This window comes from Mirounga leonina, unplaced genomic scaffold (assembly GCF_011800145.1).
Source record: "Mirounga leonina isolate KUSES-001 unplaced genomic scaffold, KU_Mleo_1.0 Mir_170, whole genome shotgun sequence".
In the NCBI taxonomy this organism is placed as follows: domain Eukaryota; kingdom Metazoa; phylum Chordata; class Mammalia; order Carnivora; family Phocidae; genus Mirounga; species Mirounga leonina.
This window is the reverse complement of record NW_023270433.1, coordinates 9,519,676-9,544,938: the sequence shown is the minus strand read 5'-3', so window position 1 is coordinate 9,544,938 and position 25,263 is coordinate 9,519,676. Positions and strand designations below refer to the sequence as shown.

Sequence of the window (25,263 nt, the reverse complement as noted above, 5' to 3'; positions counted from 1 at the left end):
AGATATTAATAAAACACAGCTCTTATGATCCTGCCATGTAGTTGCAAGCCTCAAAGAGTAATGACATTTGAAATTCATCACTGCCATTTAAAAAAACTTCCACATTTACATGTGGAGAGTGCCATGCTGGGCTTCATAATAAGAGTGACGCAAGTTAAGTCTCTGCTGTCTAGGAATTAGTATAATCAAAGTTCAGACAACCCAACTATGATGACAAACTAGATGAATATCATTGCTGCCTCCACACTCCCATGGTCTCTACTACACTACCCATCACATTTACCCTACAGTTAGTCGTTCATGCACCTGATGTCATGGACCACTGTTACAGTCCCCAGCACAGGGCACAACTCTGACTGTGAAGGGTGGTGCCTCCACTTGTTAGCCCTATGGCCACCCTTACCTTCAAATCCTCCAGGGCAGTTATTCCTGTCTTCTTTATCAGTGCACAGCACAGAGCCTGTATGTAATAAACATTTGACACGAACAAGTACAGTATAGATGCTTAGTAAAGAATTTCTTGGCTGGACAGACAATGAATCCACTCTGCACACCAGGAAGGGCATTTGTGGGACATACACTACATTCCACATATAAAGCACTGCATCGTTCCCCAGCCCCAGTGTCTCATTCCTTTTTTTACATGTAAGAAAATTGAGGCTTACAAGATGCAGTAACTTACCCAACAGATACAACTGACAGTAAGATCCAAAACAGTCTGTCAGATTTCAAGTGCACTGGTAAAGAGGAAATCCTTTTGCTTTTAAATTTAAAATTTTTTCTATTACTAACCGTGTTTTTTGTTTCCTCCATAAAAGAGTAAAAGAGTGTGGGAAAAACAGCTGTGGTACTGGAATAAGGAAAAGGGAACTGAACTCCCACTCTGCCACATACTAGTGGGGTATCGATGAGCACATCACTTTCTCTTTCTGAGCCTCGGGGTCCTCAGCTGTAAAATGGAGGTAACACTCACTACATCCCAGCTTTGTTATAATCAATTAGAAGAGGAAAGTACCAACATACAGGTAAAAGATCAAAACTTCACAAGTTCACGTTTTCCCCATGTATAACTTACATGTCACTGATGACAATCACCTCCCCAATCACAAAATGACAGAACCTTAAAGCTAAAAGGAATCCAAGAGGTCATCCAAGCTAAGTTCCTCATTCTAAACAGGCAGAAACTGAGGCTTAGAGATAGATGGGAGGTGACTTGTCCCAGGACCCATGGCATGACCAGGGCTAAAGCCCACATCTTTTGATTCCATACCTGTGTTCTTTCTACCATGTGGTTTTCTAGAACTCGAGTTTCCATTATGTAAATTTGAATGCCGTTAAGAATGAAAATAAAAATCTCTGAGAATAAGAACACTTAGATTCTATGCCCAGCTGAGTGATCCTAGGCTGTCATTTAATTTCTCTGCATAGTTCTCTTCAAGACAGTAAAATCAGGGCCTAGTACTTTGAGGGACAAGGAAATCTCTTTACTGAAAATTATACGGAGCAAGGTGCCCCATATGAGGACACTCAGTATAAAATCCCACCATGCCTAGCATTGCAACATGCCACCCCTACAAGGACTGTCTCCTAGGCTTTTCCTGGAACCTCAGTGCTTGATATACATCCCAACCAGATTTCATCTACTAATCTGGTAATTAATTAGGAAGAAGAGAGTACTACAACAGTAATCTTGTTATAATAAAAATATGTCCATGTTTTACCTCTTAGTCCTCTAACCTCCAAGAATTAAAATCAATATATTTTCTTAAATGACATCTGACATCTGCCTCATCTAAAATTACTCTCTCATTTTCTCCTCTTAAAAGCCTGGTGAGCTGGGTTGGGCATCTGAGAGTACAACCCATTTCAGAGAAGAGGTGACCAACTTCCAGGGCAATTCCTTAGCCAGAGTTCCAAAGCTGTCTGTGAAGTGGGAACAAAGAGGTTCCTGGCTCCCAGCCCACTCTCACCTCAGAGACCCCAGCCTCAGATGCCCCAAATACAAACCAAACAAGCAGGGTATGCCGCACACCCCTCACCCCACCAAAACTGTGTAGTGTCTTCAAGGACATGGTTAAGAAGCTGTGATCTGCAGTCACCAGGCCCAAACTAGCTCACGAAGGTAACATCTTGCCTCATCCTTGGCCCTCTTTCAGTGCCTTTTTTTTTTTTTTTTTAAATAGGCTCCATACCCAGTATGGAGCCCAACACAGGGCTGGAACTCACGACACTGAGATCGAGACCTGAGTTGAGATCAAAAGTCGGACGCTTAACCAACTGAACTACTGAGGCGCCCCTCTGTGCTTCCTAATTCAGGGATGAAATCATCATCCATTCAGTTCTACAAGCCAGAATCAGATCGGATATCGCCCTTGAAACCCCTCTCTCCCTATTCCTTAACATGCAATCCATCATCAAGTCCTACCACTTTTACTTACTAAATACCTCTTGAATTCATCCATTCCTTCTACATCACCAGTAAGTAAGTCCAAGTTACCATCTCTCCCAACTGGACCACTGCAAAAAGTTTCTTGATTGGTCTCTCTGGCCTTATAAACCCTTCTCAGGTGTATTCCCTTCAGATCTTTTCAAAACACAAATCTGATTACCTTACCTTCTCATTTAAACTTGTCAAAGCCTTGCCAATATTCTTAAAGAGGACAATTCCACCAGACCTACATGGCCTGCCCCTGCAGCTTTTCCTTGTACCATACTGTACCTCACCCTTGGGTCCCCAATGACACACCCTTCTTCTGGTTCCTCAAAACTGCCAAGCTACCCCTTGCCTCAGGCCCTCTGTTCATCCTTTCTCCTCCCCCTTCACCTACTTAGCTCTTACTCATCCTTCAGCTCTCAAATCAAGAGTCACTTTCACAGGGATACCATCCCTGACCCTTTAGAGTAGGTCAGATGCCCCTATGATAACACTCTGAAGGCCCCAACTATCTCTCCCTGGTACTTAGTAATTAATTAGTTGTGATTATACTGTGATGGCAATTTTGCATTCAGTTGGATGACTGTTTACATAACATCTTCCAGCCAAGAGAAAAACTTCCATTAGGTCAGAAACCAGGTTATGTTTTTGCTCACCACTGAATCCAGATTCTACTTAACAGTATCTAGTACATAGTAGGCCCTCACTAAATACGAAGCAAATGAATGGCACTGTGGTAAAATGAAAGGAAACTAATAAACCTCTCAGCACTGACCATGCACCAGGCACTTTGTTATGTATGCATTTCCCATTTTCATTAAATCCTAGTGACAACATTTAAAGATAACATTAACTTCATTTTATACATACGAAAACAGGCTCAAAGAGGTAAAGTGAGGGGTGCCTGGATGGCACAGTCAGTTGGGCATCCAACTCTTGGCTTTGGCTCAGGTTATGATCTCAGGGTCTTTGGATTGAGCCCCGTGTCGAGCTCCGTGCTCAGTGTGGAGTCAGCTTGGGATTCTCTTTCCCTCTGCCCCTCCTGCTTGTGCTCTCTCTCGCTCTCTCATAAATAAATAAATCTTAAAAAAAAAGAGGTAAAGTGATTTGCCTGATATCACCCAGCAAGTAAATGGCCAAGTTGGTATTCTAATTCAAGCCCGACAAATGTGTTCTTCCTACTGCAAAATTCTGCCTTCCTTTGAAAAGCCTCTAAAACTAATGGTCAATTCTACCACTGACAGGAATTTCTAGAAGATTGTTCCACAATCAGAGGAAGCCCTTACATACTGGCAGAAACAAGGTCTGGACAGAAAGAGCTCAGAATGGAGTAAGCTAGTTTTAAGAACTCAGTCTTCAGAATTTAACTGCAGAGTCAAATGCTGAAAACACTGTCTTCCATTGTAAGATTCCTGTTTAATTCATTTTGAATACACCCAGAAAGAAATCCCAAAATCTCTTCTTGGGATTTTCAGTACAATATCAAGCAGCAAGAAGAGAAATGCACTAATACAATGGTAAGGGGAAAATAATCTCATTAAAAGATGTTTTTAAAATAATGAATTTAGGCTCCATAGCTCAGGGGTTAGAGCACTGGTCTTGTAAAATAATGAATTTGGTACTTCTATTAGTATACTATAATGTGTAAAAAGGTAGCAAATATCTAATATCTTCCTTTAGAAATAGAACAGACTGGGCACCTGGGAGTGCTTAGTGGGTTGAGCATCTGCATTCAGCTTGGGTCATGATCCCAGGGTCCTGGGATTGAGTCCCACATGAGGCTCCCTGCTCAGCAGGGAGTATGCTTCTCCCTCTCCCCCCTGCTCGTGCTCACTCTCCCTTTTCTCTCTCTCTCAAATAAATAAATAAAATCTTTTTTAAAAAAAGAAATAGAACAGACTAATAAAAACTGGTATGTGAAAAAGAAGACTAACAAAATACAGTCACAGATAAGATGCTGAGGGAATAACTGCTAAAATGATGTTGGGACTTACTCTCCTTTTTTAAAAAGGTATGTAAAGGGGAGCCTGGGTAGCTCAGTGCGTTAAGTGTCTGCCTTCGGCTCAGGTCAAGATCCCAGGGTCCTGGGATCAAGCCCCACGTTGGGCTCCCCTCTAGCGGGGAGCCTGCTGCTCCCCCTTGCGCTCTCTTGCTCTCTCTTTCTCAGATAAATAAATAAAATCTTAAAAAAAACAAAAAAGGTATGTAAAAAGAAGCAAATGGAAGAGCAGGACATATAGAACCTAATTCAAAATGCCCTAATTCAAAACACTCTTAGATTGTCTCTGGATGGGCACTAAGCAAGTGAACCTTGGAGCAATTTTATCGAAGGGTGGGGGCTGGTCAACTTAAAGGGTGGAAAAGAAAGAAACTCAAAAGCCAGAAGGCTCTTAGGCTGAAGACCACACCTCAGCTCAGGCAGCCCTAAGCAAAAGCTGCTGTCTAGAAACATAACCAGCAATAAAGTCCAGATTATAATTTTTTGGAAAGAGACCCTGAACTAAAGTCACTTAACATATTAGAGGGGACCATGCCATTATAATAGCAAATATTCCAAGTTCAAATGAGGAGCATTTTCCTCTTGAGGCAATTTTTTAAAACACAATTTCAATTCGCTGACCTTTCCTGAGTTTGCCACATTTCTCAGAGGCTTCATGTTTTTCTGTGAAGTTTTTTAAGTGACTTTCTTTGAAGAGAGCTATTTAATGCCAATGATTGTAGAAAACATTTGTTCATAATTATCCAGACATAGACTGGAACAATGCTGAAACAAGAGCAGCATGCAAAAATGTATTTAAGGACTATCATCCCAAAATGCTGCTAAAAGCTATTAACCAGTATGTGTTAATTGCCACAGCATTCATATTAATTTTCACTTCAGGCTCGACATTGTGGAATATTTCCCCTGATACATTTTAAACAAAGTTTAATTTAAGGAACTGCTTCTATCAACACTTATGAAAATTAACAGCCAAGCAATTAGCACTCATGAATTATCCCTTCCCCCATGCTCTCTGCAGCTTCAGTTAAAACAGTTTCTAACAGAGAAATGGTTACTTTCTAATAAGTTAACACAATCAAAGTCACAGTTGTCTATATGAACAAGAACAGGTTCTGCTTTCTTAAGCACTTGTTAAGGCAAACATTCTCCTTATATTTAGAGTAGAATTTAGCTAAGTCAAATAAATATTTAACATTTTAGTAAACTGCCAAACAATGACTAATACTGACCTACCTTCTCCTATGATGTTAAAAAAAAAAAAGGGGGGGGGAGTAATTACTTGACTCAATCTTCCTATTTAAAGTTAAAGGCCAAAACCTCCTGAACTCGCTGGACTTGAGAGAGACCTTCACCCAGTCTGCTGCACATCTTGTTTAACAATGCTATTCTAAACTTGTGGTGTCAAGAACACATTTCCTCTCACTCAATCCTGTCAATAATCTAATGAAGTACATAGAAGGGATAGCATCACTGGCCCTCATCCTTTACAGAGAGGGGCAGAAGTGGGATGTTTGTTGAGTGCTTCCTATTATGTGCTACACGTCTTGGTAAACAGACCTTATCTCAATTAATCCTCATGAGAAAGATATATTATCATCATCTCAACCCACATATGAGGACTGGAGCTTCCCGAGGTTAAGTAACTAGCTTGAGGTCACACTGTTAAGGGGTAGAGCCAGGATTCAAACTCAGGTCTTAATACAAAATAGGTCACAAAGTAAATTACACTGTTTCTCATTGTGCTAGGTGCTCTATCCTACTATTATCCTATTTGATGGTCTCATCAGCCTTGTGAGGAAGGAACTCTCATTTCTTTAATAGGTAAAGAAACTGAGGTTTGGAGAGATGGAAAACCTGACCAAGATGTCACAACAGATAATCAATATCATTTCTTTGTTAGTAACTCTACTGACAGGAAATGGGTATTTAAAATTCTAATGGGGGTGCCTGGATGGCTCAGTCAGTTAAGCTGCTGACTCTTGATCTCAGCGCAGGTCTTGATCTCAGGGTTGTGAGTTCAAGCCCTGCACCAGGCTCCAAGCTGGGCGTGGAGCCTACTTTAAAAAATAAAATAAGGGGCGCCTGGGTGTCCCAGTCGGTTAAGTGTCTGCCTTTGGCTCAGGTCATGATCCCAGGGTCCTGGGATTGAGCCCCGAGTTGGGCTCCCTGCTCAGCAGGGAGTCTGCTTCTTCCTCTCCCTCTGCCCCCACACTCGTGCTCTCTCTCTCACCTGCTCTCTCTCTCAAGTAAATAAATAAAATCTTTTTTGAAATAAATAAAGAAAATAAAATTCGAATGGTCTACTAATGATGATAATATTTGCAAACTCAGTTTAACCAGAATAGTGGTGATGTACTAGCAAGTTTCTCAAGTTAAGTGATAAGGCATGGAATGGAAAGGGTTAGATACTTGCAAAAACATGACCTCACTTGAAACAGGTAGAAAGACTGGGCAGAAAGCCACACATTCGGGGATACTTAAATTTAAGTGCTGAATGAGTGTTCACTTAGCAGTAGAGCCCACTCCCTCATCACCTCAAAGCAACTCCTTGTCACACCCAACTCCCACATACAGTGAAATCAGAAGGACTGTCACAAGAAGTTTTCGGATTATCTCAATCTCTAGAACAGAGATTTTGTTAATTAGGCTATTTGAGGTCCTGTTTTCAACACGCCCAAAAAATGCAGGCAGATGGCTGAGCCTGGTTTTGCCTTGTGTGACCAAGCATTCCCTAAAACCACTTGCAATCTCTTTCTGACTTTTTTCAAATGATCAGTAAATAGAGTTACTGAATCTAAAACAGGCCACAGATAGCATCGCCAATTTACCAAAGAGATAATATAAACATAATAATAAACCAAATCCAAAAAATTGTTCAAATTACAACAAAGCACATGCCTAAGCACAACCTTTCCCTCTCAACTGTATGCCTCTAAGAAATTATTAATCAACGATTGTTTTTAAAAATGAAATTATTAACCTGCTACAGGAACCACAAATTATTTGAAAGTATTCACTTTAATTTAGCACAATAGCTAAAAGATGCTTACCCTTAGAATCACTAAAACCAACAACAATCCAGTTTGCACAAACCATTAAAGACACTAGATATGCTGGCTTACCTACAATGTAATTGTAAAGCCATACCAAAAACAAAAACCTTTTTTCAAATCTAACGTTTAATCTTGAGGATTTCACAGCAGTCAGTCTCTTGAGGAAATACATAATTAAGTAGTTTTTTAGCATATTTAATTAGACCCCAAACTCTTCCCTGTCCCCTTCTCTCCCCAATTATGTATCATTTGCCCAAGAGACCTAAGCAACTCAGTTAATTATGTAAATAAGGCAAGCGTTATTCCCAAGAAAAGCATTGTGAATATTTGTACAGGAAAACTCTATACATATTTTAGTGGCTTTAACAAACCTTTGCAGGAAAAAAAAAAGGGACTATCAAAGTCCATGAAAAACCCTTATACTTGAGGCAAAAAGCATGGAGTTCAGTGACAAGATGGTGAATCATTAAAATAGGTCACTCATTTCACTTCTTAAATATGAGCTGAATAAAAATAAAATAATTTTAAGTTACAACAGTAACAAAAATTTAGTGCTGAACGTCAAATAATTTAAGGGAAGAATCAATCTGGAAATTATTAAAGTCGACTCTCACAGAAAAGACTTTATTATCAAGGGGTTGACATGATCTTAACTCTAGAGGCAGCCATGGTGCTGTTATAACTACTACAATCCCATTATTATGCAATCACAAAATGCTAATTTGATCATTTTGAGGTGTTATTTGAATAGTCATTTTAATTTCTAGGTTACAAAAAGGCTTGACTCAAGTATAATTCTCTATTAATCATTGAGATGTCATTGAATATCATATTGATGCATTTCACAAAGATAAAGAAAGACTAATTTAATATGTACAGTACAATATCCTTCAAATATTAGCCACTTTCATTACATATCTGCCAAACGCATCAATATTAAATAATAGATGAGAACAAGAGTTTAATTGTATTTTAGCATTTGTAATATGGAGGATAATAATAAAACAGCATCACATCATGGGATAGACTTATCGATATATAAATCTTTCTTAATCCAAGTGTAATGGTGACTGCTCCATGCACATATCCTTTGCTGATTACAAATAGATTTGATATGACAAAAGCATGGAGAGCCTTAAGTATAACCACATCTAGTAAAAATAATTCCTTTGTGACTGAGGAAATGGCTTCTTCACATTTTTTTTTTTTATTTCTCCTTGGCACTTCAAAAGTTAGATACATACCAAGGACACTTTATAACTTTCTGTCAAATCCAAAGCTAAGCAATTTATAAAATAAAATTTAATGGTATAATAAGAATTCTAGGACATAATATTTTAAAAGATCTGTGCTATTTTGTTGGCATCGAAGTATTTTTACATAGTAATTATTCCAGCAATTATGTCCTCAAACAATGAGATGGTATCAGACAACGGAAGCGAATAAATTCCAGCCGTGTAACCTAATTCCAATAATAACGCTCACAAACATATCTAAATGAATCAACTGTAGTATTTAAAAAACAAATCCTACAGTCCAACTCTCCATTTTCCAGAGACTGACATTATTGTCCCCTAGGGGGACCCTTTCTTCTCTTTGCTACATTCCACAAGAAGAAACAGGAGTCCTGGTAGGGGCAGGCTAAAGAGAAGCTTTACAATACAATCTCTCATTTACTAAAAGTCCTTTCAGATTTTTGGGGGGGCAACTCCTGAGCAAATTAGTATCTTTATGTAACTTATACATTTTGTTTCTAGTTCTTGGCTTTCCTTTCCCACCAACATCAATAACCTCAGTTGCCCATGGCCATATAAGCTTCCTTAAACATACGGAAACATGCTGAACCTTATGAGGTAAAAGTGTTTTGAAGAGAAAACATCTCCTTGCTCAAAGATGACAACTGACAGAACCAGTACATAACCAGAAGTTGAATATAAAAAAATGCAAACATAAGCAAAGAGCCTGTATGCTTATTAATTGCAGTGGTGTTAAAATAAGACAAATTGTACACAACCCCTCCAGGCAACAAGCTATCACTGAGCACCCCCAAGCCACTGCCAGACAGCAAATATAATGGCAATAAATATAAAAATCAACTGCTACTGTCTCCTGAAAGAAGCCCAGCTCAGCTCCGCGCAGAGACACAGGAAGGCAGGCCACTAGAATAGTGGCCATTTTTCTAAAAGGAAAATAGACACGTTTTAATTTTTAAACTGCAAATTACTAGAACAAACAAAAAAATAAGTCATCCTGCATAACAATGTCAAACAAGATTCCCTACCATGAAATACTGACATAAAAACAACGGCCTAGAATTCTGAAATGAAGCTCTAACCTCAACAATTTCTACAGTTACAATAAAGAATCAGACCAAGACAATGCAAACTGCCTCCCCGGAACCACTTTCAAAGCTTTCCCAACACAATCAGGCCTTGATTAACCACAACCCAACCAACCCAAATCCTCAAGTATACTTCGAAGATGAAACAGGGGAAAAAAAATACATGTCCAAATATCTCAAGACTGTTTTTGTTTTAATCCCCCAAACATACTGCTGTGGAAACAGTATTAAGCCCAAATTCAGACCTTTTTACATCCTCGGTCATAGAAGTGTGAACGACATTCTATAATTACTTTGAGTCGTTTCTGAAACCTTAAATCCAATAATAACAACACTAACAAAAACAATTCCACTCAACTGAGGTTTTATTTAAAAAGACAAAGTTTTATTTTTACTTACCTTGCCATCAAACTTGGAATACTCGTTAAACGGGTTATTCAGCTGCAGAGGGCACTGCTCTAGTCGTACAGATAATATTGACTGCCTTCCAGAACTTGGAGGTTTCTCTTTGAGGGACTTTTTTTCAAACAGTGACTTTAACTCCTGGGCTGTGATACAAGAGGAAGATAAAAACATCTTTGTAATTACACAGAGACACCGCCTGTCTACCTTCCCTAGCAAGTCTTCCTTGGAATCTTACGGAGAGAGTGTCCAGGGCATATTCAGATCTGATATGTGCAAAAAGCCTCACATATACTTTGATTTTGCACACTGAAAAGGCAGAGAGTCCTGGAAAACAGTCAGGTCAGGACTGCCAGTTTAGAAGGACTGGGGTTTAAGGAGTGGGGCAGAGTCAAACCAACAGAGTAGCCATTCTGTAACAAGAGCATTCACAGCTAAAGGACCTGAGCTTTGGCCTGGCTCTGCCTCTAAGAGATGCTGTGATACTGGACAATTCACTAAAGCTCTCTGGGTTTGCCGAACTAGAGAATCTTAAAAATCTCCCCTGGCTCTAATACTGTGGGATTTTGGAATTTTAGTTCAAGGTGAAGGTCTATGTCTTAATCCTCTCATACTCTCCAAGGACACCTAGCATAAACTCTGGAAGACAAAGATGAGGAGGAAAAGGAGAAATGATATTTATAATAACAGCAGCTAACATTTACTGAGCAAGCCGATGTATCTCAATTACTCCTCCTAACAAGCCTATGAGGTAGATACTAGTATTATCTTAATTTTGCCAGTGTGGAAACTGAAGCTTAGAATACTCTGATTAGCCTTAGGCAACACAGCTAGTAAGTAGCAGAGCTGATATTTGCAATCAGGCAAGGCTCTTAGCCATAAGGCACTAATGAACAAAGCTGACCCTCAATAAATTTTGTTGCATGAATCAATGAATAAAATAATGATTGAAGGAATTCAAATTAAATTATTATTAAATCAGAATCTTTAACTCTTACTCATTAGTGAATCAAGACAAGTTAGTTCCATATCTTGTCAAAGATCATTTAAGTGTCCATATTAATCTGAGTATCATTTAAGGTGGTAGCTAGATAAGTACATGGAGATTTATTACACTTTTCAGTTTTGTAAATATTAGAAAATTTCCATACTTAGATTTTAAAATCAATCAATCCTAGATCTTACAACCTGTAACGAATAGGTCCAACCCCATTCCATTTTTGAGCACAGCCAAACTGAACTTAGAGAGATCAAACAGAACTCCGAAATAGTGACTTAGAACTTTTAAAAAATGTAACTAAAACCATCTTTTCAACAAACTAGTGGGACAAATTTATCCAATGAGTCCCTATAAATGTAAGTGGCAAACCAGGAGAAAAGGATCTAATTCGCTTTTAAAATGTGGCACCTGACTATCCAATTCCAGAATCTGAATATATAAGTTCAACAGATGTTAAATGCACATTTGAAAAAGTTTTAGATTACATGGTATTTTAGATTACAAGTATTAGTCTGCACATAATCTATTAACAGTTTTATTGCTACACTTTGGAAAGGAATAACCCTTTATTAAATACCTACTATGGGTCGGGAACAATTCGAGGTGTTGCCTCAACTTGTCCTCACAATGGTCTTAAGAGATGGGTTACTACTCCATGAACAAACTGAGGTGTAGCAAACATAAGTAACTTATCAAAGTTACACAACTGTTATCAGTAAGCTTGGGGGTGAAGTGATGATATATATATATATTTTTTTTTAATTTTTTTATTCTTATATTATCCCCATACATTACATCATTAGTTTTAGATGTAGTGTTCCATGATTCATTGTTTGCGCATAACACCCAGTGCTCCATGCAGAATGTGCCCTCCTCCAAACCCATCATCAGGCTAACCCATCCTCCCACTCCCCTCCCCTCTAGAACCCTCAGTTTGTTTTTCAGAGTCCATCGTCTCTCATGGTTCGTCTACCCCTCCGATTTCTCCCCCTTCAGTCTTCCCCTCCTGCTACCTTCTTCTTCTTCTTTTTTTTTTTCTTAACATATATTGCATTATTTGTTTCAGAGGTACAGATCTGAGATTCAACAGTCTTGCAGAATTCACAGCGCTTACCAGAGCACATACCCTCCCCAGTGTCTATCACCCAGTCACCCCATCCCTCCCACGCCACCCCCCACTCCAGCAACCCTCAGTTGGTTTCCTGAGATTAAGAATTCCTCATATCAGTGAGGTCATATGATACATGTCTTTCTCTGTTTGACTTACTTCGCTCAGTATAATACCCTCCAGTTCCATCCACGTTGTTGCAAAAGGCAAGATCTCATTCCTTTTGATGGCTGCATAATATTCCATTGTATATATATACCACAGCTTCTTTATCCATTCATCTGTCGATGGACATCTTGGCTCTTTCCACAGTTTGGCTATTGTGGGCATTGCTGCTATAAACATCGGGGTGCATGTACCCTTTCGGATCCCTATTTTTGTATCTTTGGGGTAAATACCCAGTAGTGCAATTGCTGGGTCATAGGGTAGCTCTATTTTCAACTTTTTGAGGAACCTCCACACTGTTTTCCAGAGTGGCTGCACCAGCTTGCATTCCCACCAACAGTGTAGGAGGGTTCCCCTTTCTCCGCATCCCCGCCAACATCTGTTGTTTCCTGACTTGTTAATTTTAGCCATTCTGACTGGTGTGAGGTGGTATCTCATTGAGGTTTTGATTTGGATTTCCCGGATGCCGAGCGATATTGAGCACTTTTTCATGTGTCTGTTGGCCATGTGGATGTCTTCTTTGGGAAAATGTCTGTTCATGTCTTCTGCCCATTTCTTGATTGGATTCTTTGTTCTTTGGGTGTTGAGTTTGAGGAGTTCTTTATAGATTTTGGATACCAGTCCTTTATCTGATACGTCATTTGCAAATATCTTCTCCCATTCTGTCGGTTGTCTTTTGGTTTTGTTGACTGTTTCCTTTGCTTTGCAAAAGCTTTTTGTCTTGAAGAAGTCCCAACAGTTCATTTTTGCCCTTGCTTCCCTTGCCTTTGGCAATGTTTCTAGGAAGAAGTTGCTGTGGCTGAGGTCGAAGAGGTTGCTGCCTGTGTTCTCCTTTAGGATTTTGATGGACTCCTGTCTCACATTGAGGTCTTTCAACCATTTGGAGTCTATTTTGGTGTGTGGTGTAAGGAAATGGTCCAGTTTCATTCTTCTGCATGTGGCTATCCAATTTTCCCAACACCATTTGTTGAAGAGACTGTCTTTTTTCCATTGGACATTCTTTCCTGCTTTGTCGAAGATTAGTTGACCATAGAGTGGAGGGTCCATTTCTGGGCTCTCTATTCTGTTCCATTGATCTATGTGCCTGTTTTTGTGCCAGTACCATACTGTCTTGATGATGACAGCTTTGTAATAGAGCTGGAAGTCCGGAATTGTGATGCCGCCAGCTTTGCTTTTCTTTTTCAACATTCCTCTGGCTATGCGGGGTCTTTTCTGGTTCCATACAAATTTTAGGATTATTTGTTCCATTTCTTTGAAAAAAGTGGATGGTATTTTGATGGGGATTGCATTGAATGTGTAGATTTCTCTAGGTAGCATTGACATCTTCACAATATTTGTTCTTCCAATCCATGAGCATGGAACGTTTTTCCATTTCTTTGTGTCTTCCTCAATTTCTTTCATGAGTATTTTATAGTTTTCTGAGTACAGATCCTTTGCCTCTTTGGTTAGATTTATTCCTAGCTATCTTACGGTTTTGGGTGCAATTGTAAATGGGATCGACTCCTTAATTTCTCTTTCTTCTGTCTTGTTGGTGTATAGGAAAGCCACTGACTTCTGTGCATTGATTTTATATCCTGCCACTTTACTGAATTGCTGTATGAGTTCTAGCAGTTTTGGGGTGGAGTCTTTGGGGTTTTCCACATAAAGTATCTTATCATCTGCAAAGAGTGGGAGTTTGACTTCTTCTTTGCGGATTTGGATGCCTTTTATTTCTTTTTGTTGTCTGATTGCTGTGGCTAGGACTTCCAATACTACGTTGAATAGCAGCGGTGATAGTGGACATCCCTGCCGTGTTCCTGACCTTAGGGGGAAAGCTCTCAGTTTTTCCCCATTGAGATTGATATTTGCTGTAGGTTTTTCATAGATGGCTTTTATGATATTGAGGTATGTACCCTTTATGCCTATACGCTGAAGAGTTTTGATCAAGAAAGGATGCTGTACTTTGTCAAATGCTTTTTCTGCATCTATTGAGAGGATCATATGGTTCTTGTTCTTTCTTTTGTTAATGTATTGTATCACGTTGATTGATTTGCGGATGTTGAACCAATCTTGCAGCCCAGGGATAAATCCCACTTGGTCGTGGTGAATAATCCTTTTAATGTACTGTTGGATCCTATTGGCTAGTATTTTGGTGAGAATTTTTGCATCCATCTTCATCAGGGATATTGGTCTGTAATTCTCCTTTTTGATGGGGTCTTTGTCTGGTTTTGAGATCAAGGTAATGCTGACCTCATAAAATGAGTTTGGAAGTTTTCCTTCCGTTTCTATTTTTTGGAACAGTTTCAGAAGAATAGGTATTAATTCTTCTTGAAATGTTTGGTAGAATTCCCCTGGGAAGTCATCTGGCCCTGGGCTTTTGTTTTTTGGGAGATTTTTGATGACTGCTTCAATTTCCTTAGTGGTTATAGGTCTGTTCAGGTTTTCTATTTCTTCCTGGTTCAGTTTTGGTAGTTGATACATCTCTAGGAATGCATCCATTTCTTCCAGGTTATCTAATTTGCTGGCATAGAGTTGCTCATAATATGTTCTTATAATTGTTTGTATTTCTTGGGTGTTGGTTGTGATCTCTCCTCTTTCATTCATGATTTTGTTAATTTGGGTCATTTCTCTTTTCTTTTTGATAAGTCTGGCCAGGGGTTTATCAATCTTGTTAATTCTTTCAAAGAACCAGCTCCTAGTTTCGTTGATCTGTTCTACTGTTCTTTTGGTTTCTATTTCATTGATTTCTGCTCTGATCTTTATTATTTCTCTTCTCCTGCTGGGTTTAGGTTTTATTTGCTGTTCTTTCTCCAGCTCCTTTAGGTGTAGGGTTAGGTTGTGTACTTGAGACCTTTCTTGTTTCTTGAGAAAGGCTTGTATTGCTATATACTTTCCTCTTAGGACTGCCTTTGCTGCATCCCAAAGATTTTGAATAGTTGTGTTTTCATTTTCATTGGTTTCCATGAATTCTTTTAATTCTTCTTTAATTTCCTGGTTGACCCATTCATTCTTCAGTAGGATGCTCTTTAGCCTCTGTGTATTTGAGTTCTTTCTGACTTTCCTCTTGTGATTGAGTTCTAATTTCAAAGCATTGTGGTCTGAAAATAGGCAGGGAATGATCCCAATCTTTTGGTACCGGTTGAGACCTGATTTATGACCTAGGATGTGATCTATTCTGGAGAATGTTCCATGAGCACTAGAGAAGAATGTGTATTCCATTGCTTTGGGATGCAGTTCTGAATATGTCTGTGAAGTCTATTTGGTCCAGTGTGTCATTTAAAGTCTTTATTTCCTTGTTGATCTTTTGCTTAGACGATCTGTCCATTTCAGTGAGGGGGGTGTTAAAGTCCCCCACTATTATTGTATTGTTGTCGATGTGTTTCTTTGCTTTTGTTATTAATTGCCTTATATAACTGGCTGCTCCCATGTTAGGGGCATAGATATTTACAATTGTTAGATCTTCTTGTTGGATAGACCCTTTAAGTAGGATATAGTGCCTTCCTCATCTCTTATTACAGTCTTTGGTTTAAAATCTAATTTGTCTGATAGAAGGATTGCCACCCCAGCTTTCTTTTGGTGTCCATTAGCATGGTAAATGGTTTTCCACCCCCTCACTTTCAATCTGGGGGTGTCTTTGGGTCTAAAATGAGTCTCTTGCAGACAGCATATCCATGGGTCTTGTTTTTTAATCCAGTCTGATAGCCTGTGTCTTTTGATTGGGGCATTTAGCCCATTTACATTCAGGGTAACTATTGAAAGAGAGGAATTTAGTGCCATTGTATTGCCTGTAAGGTGATTGTTACTGTATATTGTCTGTGTTCCTTGCTGGTCTATGTTGCTTTTAGGGTCTCTCTTTGCTTAGAGGACCCCTTTCAAGATTTCTTGTAGGGCTGGTTTTGTGTTTGCAAATTCCTTTAGTTTTTGTTTGTCCTGGAAGCTTTTTATCTCTCCTTCAATTTTCAATGACAGCCTAGCTGGATAGAGTATGCTTGGCTGCATATTTTTCTCATTTAGTGCTCTGAATATATCCTGCCAGTCCTTTCTGGCCTGCCACGTCTCTGTGGATAGGTCTGTTGCCAATCTAATATTTCTACCATTGTAGGTTACATATCTCTTCTCCCGATCTGCTTTCAGGATTTTCTCTTTGTCTATGAGACTCGTAAGTTTTACTATTAGATGTCGGGGTGTTGACCTATTTTTATTGATTTTGAGAGGGGTTCTCTGTGCTTCCTGGATTTTGATGCCTGTTTCCTTCCCCAAATTAGGGAAGTTCTCTGCTATGATTTGCTCCATTATACCTTCTGCCCCTCTCTTTCTTTCTTCTTCTTCTGGGATCCCAATTATTCTAATGTTGTTTTGTCTTATGGTATCGCTTATCTCTCGAATTCTGCCCTTGTGATCCAGTTGTTTATCTCTCTTTTTCTCAGCTTCTTTATTTTCCATCATTTGGTCTTCTATATCACTGATTCCCTCTTCTGCCTTATTTATCCTAGCAGTTAGTGCCCCCATATTTGATTGCACCTCATTAATAGCCTTTTTGATTTCAACTTGGTTAGATTTTAGTTCTTTTATTTCTCCAGAAGGGGTTTCTCTAATAACTTCCATGCTTTTCTCAAGCCCAGCTAGTATCTTTAAAGTGATGATTCTGAACTCTAGATCTGACATCATACTAATGTCCGTATTGAGTAGGTCCCTGGCAGTCGGTACTACCTCTTGTTCTTTTTGTTGAGGTGATTTTTTCCGTCTTGTCATTTTGTGCAGAGGAGAATAGATTAATGAGAGAACAAATGCTAGCAGAGTAACAAGGTCCCCAGAAAATATACTCTAAACAAATCAGAAAAGACTTGAAGCAGTGGGAAAAGAAAGGGAAAGAGAGAAAAAAGAAAAAGATAAAGATAAAAACAAACAAAAACAAACAAAACAAAACAACAACAACAAAAAAAACCAGAATGTGATCAAATATGATCAGGCTGGTATATAGATCAGTGCCACACACTAGATTTGGGGTATATTTTGGTCTGTTAGAAGAAAGTGCCTCCCAAAATTTTAAAGAAAGAAAAACTTATATATGTACAAAAATAAGGGTTGATATGATGAAGGGATGGAATATGAGTGTAAAGATGGAAATTATAAAAAATTTTATAAAAGCAATTGATAAGAAGTTGTTTGAAAAAAGAAAGAAGAGGAAAAAAAAGGGAGAGAATGTGATCAGGCAGGGGAGTAGAAAAAACCATATACTAGAGATTTAGGGTACATTTTGATCTGTTAGAAGAAACTATCTCAAAATTTTAAGGAGAGAACAACATATATAATATATGCCAAAAATACAGGTAACTACTATGAAGGGATAGAATATGACTCTAAAAATGAAAAATAAAAATGTTTTTTAAAAAAGGGATTGATAAGATGTTGGTTGAAAAAGGGAAAAAGAAAAATTAAAAAAAAAAGAAAAAAGACAGTTAAAAAAAAAAAAACTTTGAAAGACTAAAGAATCATGGTAAAAAAGCCATGAATTCTATGTGTAGTATTCCCCTAGCGCTGGAGTTCTGCCGTTCTCATTGATCGGTAAACTTGGTCTTGGCTGGCTGTTGTTGCTGATCTTCGGGGGAGGGGCCTGTTGCCGTGGTTTCCAAATGTCTCTGCCGCAGGCGGAATTGCCCCGCCCTTGCCCCCTCCTGGCTAAGTAATCTGCTTGGGTTTGTTCTCCGGAGCTTTTGTTCCCTGCGAGCTTTCCGTACAGCTTTGGAGGCCGAGAGTGAAAATGGCGGCCTCCCAATCTCTGCCTCGGAGGAGCCGAGAACTCGGGGCCCTGCTCCTCAGTGAGCCCCCAGAGAAAAGCCGTCAGTCACTCCCAGCTCCCCGGTCTCCAGCCGCACTCCTTGCTCACCTGGCCTGTGACCGCGCCTTTCTGTCTCTGGCCCCCGACCCCGGGTGGAGTCTCCAAACCCAGCAGATCCCTGCGGTGCACTCCCGAGCGGCTCCTCCCGGGGGAGGAAGGTGAGTCTCCCCGGATCTGCCGCTTGTTGGGTCCCTGCTGGAGGAGCAGGGGCCCGACTGGGCCGCGGATCACGGTTTATGTCAACCCCGAGCTGAGAGCCCGCGCCTGGGCTCCGTCTCTGCAGCCAGCTTCCCCGCCCCGATACCTGGGAGCTCTGCCGTACTCAGGCACCCCCGGTCTTTCTGTGACCCCGAGGGTCCTGAGACCACACTGTCCCGCGAGGGTTCCACCCCCAGCTTAGCCACCGGAGTGACGTCCCTCAGCAGAGCAGACTTTTAAAAGTTCCGATTTTGTGCCCCGCGGCTCTATCACTTGCCAGAAGCGGCCGACGGAGGCCCCTCCCCCGCCGTCTATCCTCCCGAAGATCGCCTCGGATTCACTTCTCCGCACGTCCTACCTTCCAGAAAGTGGTCGCTTTTCTGATGAGAGAGTTGTTGCTCTTCTTTTCTTCGATCTCCTGTTGAGTTTGTAGGTGTTCAGAATGGTTTGATCCCTATCCAGCTGAATTCCTGAGAGGAGACGAAATCCAGGTCTCCTACTCCTCCGCCATCTTGCTCCGCCCCCGAAGTGATGATATATTAACAATTCCATTCTCATACTAATTCAAACTTAGACCTCTTTCCTCAACCTCTGACATTTCTTTCCTCTGTCCCCTCCCCTCCATTTCCCTCCCTTCTCCTCCCTCCCTTTCTTCCTTCCTCCTGTGTCACAGAAAAGTAGAAAGAACCAAAGGAGACTTTTGCATGTTCTCACCTACACCTCTACCTGCCTTCCTTCCTACTACCATGGATGAACTGCCTAGGCCCCTACCTCAGACCAGCACCTCCTTTGTGCATTCAGGGGCTGACTTTTTTTTTTTTTAAGATTTTATTTATTTATTTGACAGAGAGAGAGATAGAGAGAACAGTAACACAAGCAGGGGAAGTGGGAGAGGGAGAAGCTGGCTTCCCGCTGAGCGGGGAGCCCAATGTGGGGCTCAATCCCAGGACGCTGGGATCATGACCTGAGCAGAAGGCAGACGCTTAACGACTGAGCCACCCAGGCGCCCCCAGGGGCTGACTTCTTGCTGACTCAAGGGCATCACTCAAGCAATTCTCTCCCATTTTCAGCTTTCCCTCTTACTGGATTAGTTGCAAGAGCACACAAATACGGCTCATTTAAAAAAAAAACAAAAACAAAAAAACGGGAGGGGGGCGCCTGGGTGGCTCAGTCAGTTGAGCATCTGACTCAGTTTGGGCTCAGGTCATGATCTCAGGGTCCTGGGATCGAGCCCCATGTTGGGCTCTGTGCTGGCGGGGATCTGTTTGAGGATTCTCTCCCTCTCCCTTTGCCCCTTCCCTGCTTGCGTGTAGGCACTCTCTCTCAAATAAATAAATTTTTCTAAATAAATAAAAACCCTCTTTCGATCTTATACTCCCTTCTAGTAAATACACCATTTTTCTGCTCCTCAAAATGACTGTCTATGTTCTTGCTGTCCAGTTCCTCTCTTCCCATTCCCTCAAACCCACTCCAGTCAGGCCCTCAGGCCCCACCACTCCACGAAAGCAGTTTTTGAGGTCACCAATGATCCTCTTGTTGCTAAATCTATTGGTAAATTTTGAATCCTCATCTTTCAAGAGCTTGTGACAGCATTTGAAACTTCATCAACTCACTCCTTTTTTTTTTTTTTTAAGATTTTACTTATTTGACAGAGATAGAGAGCACAAGTAGGCAGAGCGGCAGGCAGAGGGAGAGGGAGAAGCCGACTCCCCGCTGAGCGGGGAGCCTGATGCAGGACTTGATCCCAGGACCCTGGGATCATGACCTGAGCCAAAGGCAGACGCTTAAGGACTGAGCCACCTAGGCGCCCTCACTCCTTTTTGAAATAGCTTTTTCACTTGGTTTCCAGGACTCCATTCCATCTGGTGTTCATGCTATCTTTCAGGTTACTCTTTCTTAGTTTCCTTGCCAGTTCCTCATTTTCCCCTCAAATCTTTGGCATTCCCCAAGTCATAGTATTTGGACCTTTTCTTTTCTCTATCTACATCCACACCCTTGGTGATTTCATCCAGCCTTCTGTCCTAAATATTATCAACTTGAGGAGAAACTAAGTTGTGGTAATATAAATCAGAACAACAGCTGCCTCTGGGCAGTAGCCTGACTAGAAAGAGGCACAAGGGAACTTTCTGGGGTACACAAATGCTCTATACTTGACTGGGATTACAGAGGTGTATATGTTTGTCACAAGTCATTGAACTTAATATCTGTACATTTCAGAATATAGAAAGCATACCTCAATAAAAATAAATAAAAAGGGAAAACCTAAATAAATATCCTCTACATGCTGATAGCTCCCAAATAATTATTCGTAGACCTAAACACTCCCTGAAATTACAGACTCACACATTCAACTTTCTATTTGATGCCTCCACTTGGATGTCCAATAGGTATCTCAAAGTTTACATGTCCATAACCAAACTCTATCTTCCCCCAAATCTGCCCCTCCCACAGGCCTCTCCTTCTTAATTAATGGCAACTGAATCATGTTAGGCCAAAAACTTAGGAGTCATCTCCCCTCTTCTCTTTCTCTCACATCCAACATCCTGTCCATCAATAAAAATTTCAGAATAGAACCAGAACCACTTTCACAGCTACCAACGCTGGATTATTACCACCACCTTCAAACTGATCTTCTTGTTTTGGCCCTTGCCCCCTTGGCCTACTCCTGCCAGTCTCCTCCCAACATAGCAGCCAACAGGAGTCTTTTAAAATGTTAGATTATAGGGCGCCTGCATGGCTCAGTCATTAAGCGACTGCCTTCGGCTCAGGTCATGATCCCGGGGTCCTGGGATCGAGCCCTGCATCAGGCTCCCTGCTCGGCGGGAGGCCTGCTTCTCCCTCTCCCACTCCCCCTGCTGTGTCCCCTCTCTTGCTGTGTCTCTGTCAAATAAATAAATACTTTAAAAAATAAATAAATAAAATGTTAGGTTATAAACATCACAATAAGAAGAAAACTGATCAATTTGACCACATAAAATTAAAACATTTTTGTGTAGGAAAAAATTAGCCATGTAAAAAAAGAAAAATGATAAACTAGGAAAGAAGAAAGGTTAATATTCCTACTATATAAAGATTCTGAAAGTAGAGAAGACACTGAACAACAACTCTATGGAAAAATGGAAAAGAAATATGAAATGTCCACAGAAAAAGATATTCAAATGGCTCTTAACAAATGGAAAGATGCTCAACCACATTTATAATAAGGGATATGCAAATTAAAACTATGCTGAGATACCATTACATATCTATGAGATTGGCAAAAATCTAAGTTTATGGCTATGGGGAAATAACACTCTGTACATTATTAGAGTAATGCCCCCCACCCCTTCTTTCTCTCTCTCTCTCAAAAAAAAAAATATATTTATATATATACACACACATATATATATAATAAAATAAAAAGACTATAAGAAGAGTAGAAGAGACAGGAATTGAAACTAGATTTCTCTGATTTTACCTTGTTTTATGTATTCAACTTTGGAATCACATAAATGTTTTATATAGTTATTAAAGAAAATCAGAAGTGCAATCTCTAAAAATAAAAGCAAAATGAAATGAACAAACCTAAGTGTAATATTGAGTTGGCATTTAACTACAAAGAGAGAAATTATTTTAAGTAACTTTATCACAAAGCAATTTGACTGTACATTCCCTAATGGAACATATCAAAAGGGCAAAAAAAAAAAAAAAAAATCTTAAACTGTTTTAAGTAATCACAGTGTTAGTAATGATGGTGATATTTCTATTCTGGAACCAAGATTTTCGGCATAAGAGAAAAGATACATAAACATAAAATCAAAGTAAACACTCTATAATCCTAAATTCAAATAGGAATTTTCAGCATTAACTCCTAATGTATTTCCTCTTAAATTTATCTTTTCCTGAGCTCTATCCACTGAAAGGCCTACAAGGAACAAAACCAATCCAGTGAGCACCTCTAGAGTTCAAGTTTTGGTCTTCCAATGCCATTTACCACTAAAAAAGAATCAAGACTCTCTAAACAAATGGCTAATTCTGGCCAGATCTGGAGAAGGTAATATGTAAGAATCAAGCATTTATCCTGTCTTTCTTGTAGGGACTATATCTGAGAATAACCAAATAATAGATTAGGAAAAGTTGTTCTTTATATGAAGACCAATAAAATTAGAATCACTATTTTGCAACTCCTAATGAAATAATTCATCTAGGTAAAGCCTATCAATGACCACTAAAACCATTAGAAGAAAAGCTGATGGGAGTAACTTAATAATGGGTGAACAACACCTAATTCTACCATCAATCTGAACATCATAAAAAAGACAAGAAGTCATTCCATATTTCCTGATATGATGCAATATGAAGTACAGATCAGCACATACAAAATATTCTTATCATAAAATCAAACTTCAATCTTAGCAAGTTTTAGATCCAATTCCCTGTTTACAGGAAATAAAGAGGGCAGAGGAACATATTAAATGAGACCACAGAGATACAATTAGCAAAATCTAGAATGTAGGAAATTCAATAAGACAAATGACCCAGTTCCTTAAATAAATTACAAGGAAAAAAAGTAAAGGAGAATCTATAGATTAAAAAGGAAATGGAACACGTCAACCAAATGTGTGGACCTTAGATCTAGACCTGAACGAACTGGCAAAAGAAAAAGAAAGAAACGTTTGAGAAAATCAGGGAAATGTTTGTTAATATCAAAGAATTCCTGCTAAGTTTCTGGAGAGTAGTACTATTGCAGTTTTCTTATGCATTAAAAAATACACAAATATTTAGGTATGAAATTATACTACAGCTGGGATTTGCTTAAAATTAATCTGGTGGGGGGCGGGGGCATGCCTGAGTGGCTCAGTCGGTTAAGCATCAGACTCTTGATTTCAGCTCAGGTTGTGATCTTGGAGTCATGGGACAGAGCCCCCAGTCGGACTCCGAGCTCAGCGTGGAGTTGGCTTGAGATTGTCTCTCTCCCTCTTCCTCTGCCCCTCCACCCAGCTTGAGTGCTCACTAAATAAATAAACAAAATCTTAAAAAAAAAATCGGGGAGGGGAGGGGAGGTAAATGGAGAAAAGACACAAGGCTGGCCATATGTTGATAATTGCTGAAGCTGGGTGATGAGTATACAGGAGTTCATTATATCATTCTTTATTTTTGTATATGTTTGAAATTTTCCATAATAAGAAGTTGTTTAAATTTAACCTGGGGGGGGGGGCGCCTGGGTGGCTCAGATGGTTGAGCATCTGCCTTCGGCTCAGGTCATGATCCCAGGGTCCTGGGATTGAGCCCCATACCGGGCTCCTGGCTCAACGGGGAGCCTGCTTCTCCCTCTGCCTCTCTCCCTGCTCATGCTCTCTCTCTCTGTCTCAAATGAATAAATAAAATCTTTAAAAAAAAAAAAAAACATTTAAATTTAACCTGCAGGGGGAGTAAGCAACTTATCAATCATATCCCTACTCCGATCAAATCACCTTACCCAGTAAAAATTAAGTTCCTTACAAGATCCTCCATGATCAGCTCTCTCACCACCTCTCCGAGCCCACTCTTCTCTTTTTCTACTCTAGTCAATAAACATCCTTCCTTGCTATTCTTTGGATACATCAGGCACACTTGCATCACAGAACCTTCGCTCTCCTTCATCTTAGGACACCCATTTTCCAGTATCTCCCTGGCTCATTCCTTCAGAACTCTGCTCAAGCATCACCTTCCCAATGAAGGCCTTCCCTGATCACCATATAAAAAATAGCAAAATTCCCTACCTCGCATTCCTTATCCCCCTTACCTGAATATATTTTTTGCTTTGCCACTTATCCCATTGTGACAACACTGGGTTTGTTTGCTCTCTATCTCCCCCACAAGATCCATGAGGGTAGGGACTTTTGTCTTGTTCACTGCTGTATATGCTAGGCCTACAAGGGCCTAGCTGTCCTTGCATATTTTCGGAGCTAAATAAAACCTTGTTAAATGATTAACTATGGAAGAGAAGTAGAAAAAATAGCTGCGGGGATAGGGAGGCAGAAGAGAGGGAGGAAGGAGAGAGCAAATGGGCACAAAGAAGCAGAAATGAGACGGGGGCTGGTAATGAGAGCCTTTTCTCCTGGTTCCAAGCCATTCATAAGGCACAGCTGAACCTCCTGAGTTGCTCAACTTCAAGCTGCTCTTCAACTTCACTTGCTCTACGTCATTTGCAGCTGAAAAGTTCTAACCAATATAAACAGTTGGAAATCCCCAACAAACAGAGAACTGAAAGAACAATAGCCTAGAAATTTAATTATCATCAGGCTTATGAGAAAGCACATACGATAGCATTAGGAAGATGGGAATGCATATTAGAACTAATAAGGATTCAGTAAGTGACTGGATACAAAACAGATATATAAAGACAATAGATTTCCTCACAAGAGCAGTAAGAAAGTTATGCGGAAGAAGATGCTAATTACAAGGATAGCACAAAATACAAAACATCTGGAAATAATCTTAATAAGATGTAAAAGTGCAGGAACAATATGGAGACAAGACAAAACACTGCATTTATGTACTATTTGTACATACAAAAAACATCATAAGAGGTATGTTTAGAATATTTAAAAATATATACCTATATAAATAGAATCTAGAAAAATACATCAAAATGTTAACAACAGCAGTCCCTCTGAAAGTGAGAATATTGGTAGCTTATCTTCATTTTTATATTTTCTTTCAGATTTCCTGTAAAGAAATTTTCTTTTAATATAGAGGTCTTGGCAACCTTCCTGAACCC

The 25,263-nt window shown here is 39.8% G+C and overlaps 1 protein-coding gene across 6 annotated transcripts in view; it reads right to left on the bottom strand.

Annotated features, from left to right (window-relative positions):
• MAPKAP1 (MAPK associated protein 1) overlaps positions 1-25,263 on the bottom strand; it is a 243,818-nt gene that overhangs the window by 182,551 nt on the left and 36,004 nt on the right. For all 6 annotated transcript variants that reach the window (XM_035015808.1, XM_035015810.1, XM_035015806.1 and 3 more), the window contains one exon: positions 10,230-10,378. In XM_035015808.1, the coding sequence (XP_034871699.1) occupies positions 10,230-10,378 (149 nt within the window). The remainder of the gene's footprint in view (positions 1-10,229; positions 10,379-25,263) is intronic.